We start from the raw sequence: 10073 nt of genomic DNA, 5'->3' as shown, positions 1-10073 counted from the left end.
GGGGATCAGGTAGCTGTTTCATGGTGCAGACGCCAACTGACAGGTCTCGTAGACATGACCAAATATTCGTGGGTTATTCTGAAGACAACGGCTGGCCTGCATTTCTTTTCTTCTTTTTGTATTCCACTGAAAAGTAAGCCCATGTTAGCCATGAAACAGTGTCTCAGTACAAAAAGTGTGAATTTCTCAACAAGGGAGGGAGGGGGAAACGTACCAAGAAGCCAGCTAAAGTGAGCCCCCATATTAGCTGGTCCAGTACAGAAATGCTGTCTATGTCATCACACACAAGATGCATATTTCTGCTTGGAGAGTTATTACAAGCTCGGGGAGGGGGGAGGCAGAGAAAGAACCTGTATGCCACTTATCTCAGCCCTTGTTCACATTAAAAATACATCCTTTTAAAGCAGAAGCTAAACTACAAGTTATTTCAAGAGTTATTTGCTTGTTACGCACCCAGGAGCTTCAAGGAAGCCTTAATTAGATCTTGAGACTAAACACATCGATTTCAGTGGTACTTGCTTCCATTTGATGTTCAGGATGAAAAATGGTGTATTTATAGCTTCGCTGCCTCATTTAGATTCACATAAGTGAGCCAAAGCACAGGCTGTCAGGGAACGCACACACTGAAAATTCTGAAATATCTAAAGCCTTGTTGCATATTTGTAGTCAGTGGTATTCAAAACCTCCCAATGCCATCAACCACAGCTATTTCTTAAAATGCCCTGACCTATATTCCTCACTTGCTAGCTTTAAGATCTTGCAGCGTTCTGATCCCCCACCTGCATTCTCAAATAGATAGCAGTTACCTCTAATTAGACCTAGAGGGAAATCTGATTTACCAGTCACAGGCACCTTTTCCCTTCATTTTTGGCACCATCCTAATTTAGGTTCTCACAAGACACTGGGAGGTTGAGAAGGAAACTCAACACAATTTCTAGATCCATGGGGAGCTCATTTCACTCTGCAGATACAAACCCTCTTCCCTTTCGCAAGGAAGCATGGAATTGGAAGGGACCGCAAAGACCCAACCCACTAGTATAGAATTGGTTAAGTGGCCAGCCAACCACTATTTAAAATACACATACACAACTTTGAAAATCTAAATCCTTTCTGCTTAGAATAATGCTATTTATCTAATACAGGTTGGATGTTTTCCCTCTTGCTATTGCATTTTCTTGCTATTGGTTTTTGTTTTGTTTTGTGTGTTGTATTCTCCTTTTGTATTTTTCTGTAGTGAACCACCCAGGTTCATCTTCGGATGAAGGGCGGTATACAAATTTAATAAATAAAAACAATAATACAATGGCAGTCCAGTGGTGGAGATTTTGCACTTGTGACAGATGTGGCATTAAAAGAGTCAGTCTAATCAAAATGCACAAAACTTATATTTTTTTTAATAAAGTATTAAACCAATATATCAGAAAATAACATTACAACATCAGTTCCAAAAACTGCACTTTGAAAATAAACACAATATGAGCTGCCTTCGTAGAGGATTGCTCAGCCCCTCGTTTCCTTGCTTAAGGTGCCCTTGTAGTCAAAAACCTGAAGCTATATCTGGAATCCCTTCCATAAAAGCAAAATGTTGGCAATTTTCCTCACCTGTTATACAAAGACTATTAGAATTCTTCACATCAGGCCTTTATATTTTTGGTCAAGCAAAATAAAATTTAGCAATGCTCATATAAAAAACCAGGAAGACCAAATGAAACACAGTCCCTTTAAGAATGATGGTTACTCCTCAACCCCTCTCCAAAGGAAGGCAACAGTCTTGTGCAGGAACTCACAGGACTCACTTCTGAGTACACATACATGGAAATGCATAGTAAATGCAGACAGGAGGTGAGAATACCCTTCATCCTATTTTGCTTCATTAGGTACCAAACTCCTCCTTCCGCTCCTCAACATGCTTGCTGAAATAGGTTCTGCAACAGTAGCCTCTGTTAAGATTTTGTCAAGACATAGTCTTTTCTTCGGGCATTGACAGGACCATTTCCAATATCATATAAGAAAGTATCACTTGCAGCCACTTCACAGAGTACCATGTTCCTATGTTGGCTGCTTATGCCTGCATCCTAAATGGAGGTGGAGCCCTCCACGAAGGAATCTGTTAATGTGTGAGGGAGTCCACACACAATGCCCCAATACAAAGCTACATCTGTTTTACTGTCAAGGAATCCAGCTCTCTAAATTCAGGGAACTTCATGAACACAAGACACTGGGCTTCAGTAACTGAGCATATAATCATATCCTATAACCTTACCCTAGAGTCTTAGTGGCTGAATTGTTCACTTCTATGGGCAAGCTTCAACTAGCAATCTTGGTCCCACAAACCATGGCTCACCAGTCTGAGAATGAGCCATTAACCTGTACACTCCCTCCCTATCCTTCCCTTCATGCTTGGCTGATTTAAACCATAGTTTCCAGATACATCTGCACCAGGAAACTGTGATTTGATAACCACGACAAGCAGAAATTAAATCAGCAATTCCGAGACCAGATGTAATAGGAAACTGTGGTTCAAAGAAGCTGTGATCTTAAGCTACAAAGCCAGGACCATGAGGGGAGCGGAGATTCAAAGAGCAACCACACAGGCACAGGCTTTTCATTGGCTGATAAACCACGGTGTAATGGTCTGAGATCGCTATGTCTGAACAGGGCCTATGCAGACAGCCCCCCACTAAATAAAATGAACTCTTAAATTTTCTCTCTTTGCAGTTTTGGGTGTGACATATTAGAATTATTAGGTGTGGTTAACTGCCACATTTCTTGCAACATTAATTCACACTACTAAGATTTTTGCTGAGATTGTGGTAAGATTGTCAAGGCACAAATGGCACTGAGGTTTAGAGCCTATTTATTTTTCTCAAGTCTCTTTTTATAGACATCCACAGGCAGTGAGAAACTAATGACTGCCTGTGGCCTTCTTACTCACACATGATCTCAATGCATATCCCCCCCCCCCCGCAAAAAAAACTCTTACTACAGTGAAACAAAAAGTGGAACAGGTTTTTTATCAAAGAACACACAAACCAAAAATAATGGCAAATACATTTGGTCCCTAATGCCCTGCTGTGTACCTCTTGAATTAAAAAAACAAAAAACAGAAGAGGTAGTGGCTAACAGGGCAGTCAGTGATTCAACAGCTGCCATTGACCCTTGTAAGCTAGGAATGCCCAACTTAAGAGCCCACACAAATAAAACACAGCAGGTAAAAAAAAATGTGAATAAATTGTATCTGTACATTAAACTTTTGAAACATGCAATGGTGAAAAAATAATATCTATCTCTGGACGTACCTGGGGGGATGCAGACAACTTTTTTTAAAACATTAAAAACAGTTTCATTTGTCATCATGATGTAAAGGGTATCAAGCAGAGCCTGATAGTCAGAAGTGGATGTTGGAACCACCATGTTATGGATACAAGTTCGGAAACTATGACAGCAGCAGAGCAGATTGCTTTGTGGTTCCTATGCCAGTGGGCAGTTTCCGTAACAATTATGTGCTGGCTGTACGTTTCATTTGCCCTGAGGAGTGGAGAACTGAGCAGAGAACTGACCCTAAGAATATGTCACCACTGTCACAGAATGTCAATTCTGGATCTGCTTTAGAGCAGAGTAAGAAGGCAAGGTCACAGCAAGATGGAGGTGGGGCTACCATTACCTGGGGATGAGAGATAAAGCTGGTGCGCTGGGGGAAATGAATAGCACAAGACATCCAGAAAGGGGACAGACCACTTTTTCATGAAGAAACATGGGTCAATAATACAGATACCTGGCAGAGAGACCTTCAGACAGTCCTTTTCCACTGGAATCCAAACACCCAATGAATACAGTAGTATCTCTGGTTGCGGACGGGGTCCGTTCCGGAGCTCTGGTTGGATCTCGAGGTTTCCATAACCAGAGGGGCTGCTTCTGCGCATGTGCGCGAGTAGCGGCAGACTGCTTCTGCGCATGCACACAGTGTGGTAGAGCGCTTCTGCACATGCACGTGTAGTGAAACACTTCCGGGTTTGCCACTTTCACAACCCAAAGTTTGCATTACTCAAGGTGTAGCCGAGGTGCTACTGTAGTAAAGTAATCGAGGATATATTTACCTTCTACATGTGAGGAAACAGCTTTCCCAATTACCTCAGAGCAACCATGTATTCACAGGAGTGCACAAAGTTTCCCTAACTGGTTCTCTCAGGAATGACAATAGCAGACATATGGAACAATTTCTAGGTAAAACACTTTGAATAAGTAATGTAACTGCTGCCCAGATCAAATTCCTCCCGTGCTAAGCTACCCCCCAAAATGTGCAGCCCACTGCAAGGCTGTTCAGATTCCGACTGCTGTACACGAACACCTTTCGAGACATGTTGTTGTAGGGACACGGGTATGAAGGAAAGCAAGGCAAAACTGGCCCTGCTTGAAAAATAAATGACTTGATCTTTTCATTTAAAAAAGCTTAAGCCCATAAAAGCCAGAAGCAATAGGCATAATTTTCACAGGCAGAGGAGCTAAACGGTTCTTGATGCAAATGCTCTCATTTAACTGCTTTGTGTTTCAGGAAGATAATTTCCACGGTGCCTTTCTAAATTAGATGACTTCTAGTCTTCATCCATCTTAGAGAAAGCACTTGCCTGGAGAACCTCCATGCAGTTGACTAGAATCAGAGCTCCAGTTAATTCTCGCCACTGTTTGGTCACAGGATTCTTCATTTTGTCCAGTGCAGACTGCAGGTCTTGCAACATATCTCTGTAACTGTCTCCATAGTGAGCTCCCCAGGTGTACAGGAAATCATACGCCGGTTTCCACATCATCTGAAGTTGAAAACATACCGGGGATCAATTATTATCATTTACATCTTTTTGCCTGGCACTTAAAAATATATCATGGAGGCGCCCAACAAACCTCCCTGGGGAGAACATTCCACAAAAAGCAAAGTGGCTTATTATATTTTTAAATACAGATTCATGGTAAAATACATAACCCTTTAAAATCCATAGGCAGGAACAATAACATTAAAGTCACAAGCTTAAAACAGTAACAACTTAGACATACCCCAGTTAACTATTCTCATTCGTACCCCATACTTATTATCATATTACTATAACTCTAAACATACAGTCAGCTCTAAACAAACATGTCCTCATATCATTAAGTAGGTAACTTTTTAAAAAAAAAAAGTATCTCCACCCCCCCCCCCAGCATGTTGAAAGGAATTAATGGATTCATTTTTACCAGTCATTAAATCCCTAGTGAAATCGTCAGCCCCAAGACAATTCTTTCCTCCTCTTTTTATAAGGACCGTTTGGGTCTGAGCGGCATTTGGAAAACAGCGGAATATCTGGAGATAACATTTATGGTTGGTTGGATTTTTGTTCTAAGTTGAGATCCCCTCCAAAAGATTCTGCTGATGAACCTAGTCCCCATTCTCCACTCTCTCGTTATCATTTTGCATTTACACATCACAAAATTAGTTTCTTCTTCTCTCTGGTAGCCTTTTGCCTCAGATTAGGAGCCTTATGGTTAGGAGGCCATTTTATCCTTGCTTCTGTCTTGAAAAACTTTTTGTGTGAACTTCATATATTATGAAGTTATTAAATTTGTGGTCTGTTTGTTTGTTTTTTAGGCTCCTCTTTTAAAATTTAGGCTGCTTGCCATTATATTTTAAGTCGATTAATGTAAAGGCAGTGTTATAAATTCAGATATATAAACTAGGCACCAAACGGCTCCTTAAACCAAGGTTACAATCACCAAAACAGAATTCCTAGTTGCCATTTGGAGGCTGGACAGCTCGCAAGCTGTATTTTGCAGTACAACCTTCTGGGTCCTGAAATTTGTTCAGATCATGCAGATGAAATATCATGGATGGAATTCTACAGGCTGTGCTGTTAGTGTGTGAAAACAGTCAAGATCCAAGGATCCCCAGGCATGCACCTCCAAGTGGTGGAGAAATCAGGCGCCTAGGCATCTTCACTTGGTCGCAAGTTGCTGATAGCCAGGTGCAGAATACGTCTGGCACCAGACAAATTTTGAATGCTGTGTAAAGCATTTACTGTATTTTTCGCTCTATAAGACACACCAGACCACAAGAGGCACCTAATTTTTGGAGGAGGAAAACAAGAAAAAAATATTCTGAATCTCAGAAGCCAGAACAGCAAGAGGGATCGCTGTGCAGTGAAAGCAGCAATCCCTCTTGCTGTTCTGGCTTCTGAGATAGCTGCGCAGCCTGCATTCGCTCCATAAGACACACACACATTTCCCCTTACTTTTTAGGAGGGGAAAAGTGAGTCTTATAGAGCAAAAAATACGGTATATTTGATCTGGTGTGGGTTTTTTGCGGGTCTCGTTAACTGTTCTGCTTTTTTTAAAAAAATTGTAAGCTGTCTTGAACATTTTAATGGAAAAGGAGGGATAAAAATGCTTTAAATTAAATTGTACTCAATAATGAAATTAATGAAATGGAATCGATCATGAAATCCCCCTGAGTTGGACCTGGATCGCTGAGCAGCTAATTTTCTAAACTCCAAATATGGTCATTGATCAATGAATGTTAACATTTTACTCGAGCAGCTCAAATTCTAGTGCAGTTTCCCAAAGTAGGTCATCACTCCTTGTGGAAAATTTAAAAGAAGCTGAACTGGAAAGGAGAGCGATAATAAGGCCCCAAGTTCAACCAGAAGTATCTCTAGATAAGATCTCATCAAGGAAGAACTTGGGAGGCAGAGTGACATTACTGGGCTAAAAAGATCAACATTCTGACTCATGCAAAGGAGTACTTTAAATTTCTCAACATGTATCTCACATAAAGTACAGGAACCAGCTGAGGGGGCCTGCAACTACTTTTTAGCAACACTAAAAACATATGGACATCACAAGCTCTGGCAACCCAGAAATTATCTTTGATAATAGGGAAGAACAATTTTAGGAATTAGCAGTTATTCATAATGAGCACTGGGTCACTGCAGCCTTGCATAGACAAAACTTTTAGGAATTCCTAGTGGAAATAAATGTTATTCCCATTTTGTAGATGTCTACTGGAAGGTGCAACAGCAAAGTTTAAAAAAAAACAGCACAGAAGATAACAAAAAGGCAAACAGAAAGCTGTATTATTCTTGGAGGGGGTCATTTATGTTTAAAAATTTCAAACATAAACACTGGCAAATCAGAACAGCAGAAAATAATGGATAATTATGGAAGTCATTTTTTAAAATTATGCTCCATCAAAAACTTCTGTTTTAAAAACATACTACCTTTAAAGTAAATCTGAAAACCACAGATGGAGAGCAAGTTTAGCACCAACAGTAAAGAAGCCAGAACGCCAGTCTCGCTGTCAAGCTCTCAAAATGCAGACAGATACTGTAAAAATAACCTTGAACCTGCAGCTTTGGGATCAAATGTTCTCAATTAAGCTTGATTTGCAAATTAAAGAGAGACAAAGGGGGCTTCCTAGATCTGCAAACTCAGCCTGGTCTGTGAAAGTCAAGAATTTGAGACAGGGTGGAGTGCAATTCATTCTTACCACTGTTTTACTTAACAGCAATTAGGAGATGCAGAATGGCAAGAAGTCGTGTAATAGGAGTGTCCGCTCATATAGATTGACTGAATAAGCAAGTGCTATTTTTAAAGTCTCAGAATGCTTGTGAGCTAGTGATCACAGCTAGTGGTGTTTGGAAAACCTGAATGAAGAACCTGAATTTGTATTTTCTGCTTACTACATGAATGATGCTCAAGACCTGATTTGCTTGCAGGAGAGACCTGTCCAAAAGAAACTCCTGCTGTCCCAGTGCTGTCTGCTAAGCTTATGGGGCTTACCAGGGCAAGGGGGCAATTTGCCTAGCTATGCCTCAAACCTGGCCAGTGTTATGTACTGCTATGCAGCACAGTAGTAGCCAGCACTGTGCCCTCAGGCGGACTACAGGTCCCATCAGCACTAACCATGATACCTGCTAGCTGGGGATGATGGGAGATGGAGTCCAACAGCAACAGGAGGGAACCAGGTTGGCTACTCCAGGTGTAACCGGCAAGCATGAACTGTAAATACATTGGGGTGTTGGAAGACATAGTTGTGGTAAACTCCCTCAGTAAAGATAGGGAACGTGACAGAGTTTGGGGTGCTTTAAAACAACCTGTTGAGGTCTGAGATTCTCTGTATGTGGTAGCAACTGCTAATATCCAGAAGCAAGGACTTTTAATAATATGAAAGGAAAACCTGTGACCACTTCTCCCTCACCCAGAGGATCAAAGGAAGGATGAGCCATGTTGGAAACAAAACTGGAATTTAATTTAAACACACATGATGAGGGTTTAAGCTTGATGGTTAAGCTGATAAGCCAAAAACCTTTTACAGAAGTAATTAAGAACTTTATTTAAAATTGGACTTTAAACCAGTTTCTAATTAAGCTGATTCCTCCCAGAATGGCTTTTTGTTCTCCTACCTAAACGAAGAAAACACTTTCAGGCCCATTTTAGAATTTTATCCTTCCCCTCGGGGAAATAATCGGCGCTGCCATGCCTAGCAAACCGCCCCAACGCCCAGCTAATCTCTAGCCATGACCAAGCCAAGCCCAAGTGGACCGTTTAACTGTGCACTCCCTCCTGATTGGTGGACACTCCACCCAGCCCTGATTGGCTGCAGAAGAAGCCCCAGCTGGGTGCAATCATCATCTGCTGTGAAGCAGATTTATGTTGTGAACTGCCCTGAGAGCTACAGATGAAGGGGGGTGAGTATACAAATTTAATTCATTCATTAATAGTAATATAAAAATGAATTATCTAGTAATATAAAACAGCACTCTGTTCACTTGTGAGTCCCTGAAACTGGTATTCAGGGCTATATGGCCTCCATCAGTGGAGCTAGAAGATAGTATTCATGGAGGATGAGACTCTTTTAAAGCACTGTGTGCTGGATTATCATACTATGTATGTTTTGAAATCAATGCACATCAAACTATTATTGTAATAATGTGCATTTTATTTAATTTTTTTGCAGCACTGCGAGTCGCTTTGGGTACATTTATGTGGGAAAGCAGCCTACAGGTGAAACTAATACAAAAATTAAAAAAACGTCAGAGTGAGTATCTCGTCTGCAAAGTGGGATCTGCCACACAAGGCTGCTGTAAGAACTGAGTAAGGAAAGAAGTGCTATTACAGAACCTGACCCTCCTTTGGGAAAGACCAAGCTATAAATAAACACAGGAAAAATGAAAACACTGTGCACAGAGTTATCAAATTCCTGCACGCTGCATGCTGACAGACAAAGAGGCAGCTATTTGGTTGTTGTGAATATTTCATTTAACTTCTAACCTGACAGCTTAATATCACTGTGGCAGCTGAGATGAGATTTCTAAGGCTGCTCGTGATGAATGATTCCAAATAAAAACATAACCATAAGAAAAAGAGAGAGGAGGATAGGACCACTGCAAAATCAAGTACCTTTCCCCCCCTTTTTGACAAACAGTACTTTATGCAAGATTTCACCAAGATTATCTTTGCCTATAGGATTTATTATTTTGTCTTATTTAAGTGCAAGTGCAAGTCACATATCAGAGAACTACATGAAAAATATGGTAACTCAAAGAATAAGCCAAGGTGGCTGACAATCAAAATTAAATACAAGCCAAAAGAAATAGATTCAAAAAACGAGGTGAATAATATTCTGACCTCTTCTCTATTATGGGAACTGGTGGGTTGTAGTGGGTATGCTGAGCAACATACAGACAAAAATTTGAAAGCCAAAGTATACTGAAATGCTCAAATTTTTGCATTGCTTCCTGTTCGGATTATTCACTGCATTATACAGTGGCGCCTCGGGTTAAGAACTTTATTCGTTCTGGAGGTTCATTCTTAACCTGAAACTGTTCTTAACCTGAGGTACCACTTTAGCTAATGGGGCCTCCTGCTGCTGCCGTGCCACCGCCACATGATTTCTGTTCTCCTCCTGAAGCAAAGTTCTTAACCTGAGGTACTATTTTTGGGTTAGCGGAGTCTGTAACCTGAAGCACCTGTAACCCGAAGTACCACTGTACGTTCATGTGACTTGCTAGTTTAGCTGTCATTGTCCTCCAACAATATCTACACATTTT

General features: G+C 40.9%; 1 protein-coding gene across 1 annotated transcript in view; it reads right to left on the bottom strand.

Moving 5' to 3' along the window:
- Positions 1-1343: 1343 nt before the first annotated feature.
- MACC1 (MET transcriptional regulator MACC1) overlaps positions 1344-10073 on the bottom strand; it is a 29897-nt gene continuing 21167 nt past the window's right edge. The window contains exon 5 of the mRNA XM_083578597.1: positions 1344-4805. Coding sequence (XP_083434723.1) covers positions 4593-4805 — 213 coding nt within the window. The 3' untranslated portion in view covers positions 1344-4592. The remainder of the gene's footprint in view (positions 4806-10073) is intronic.

Source organism: Podarcis filfolensis, assembly GCF_964270895.1.
Source record: "Podarcis filfolensis genome assembly, chromosome: 12".
NCBI classification, from domain to species: domain Eukaryota; kingdom Metazoa; phylum Chordata; class Lepidosauria; order Squamata; family Lacertidae; genus Podarcis; species Podarcis filfolensis.
The sequence above is the reverse complement of the archived record's forward strand: the minus strand, read 5'-3'. Positions and strand labels throughout refer to the sequence as shown.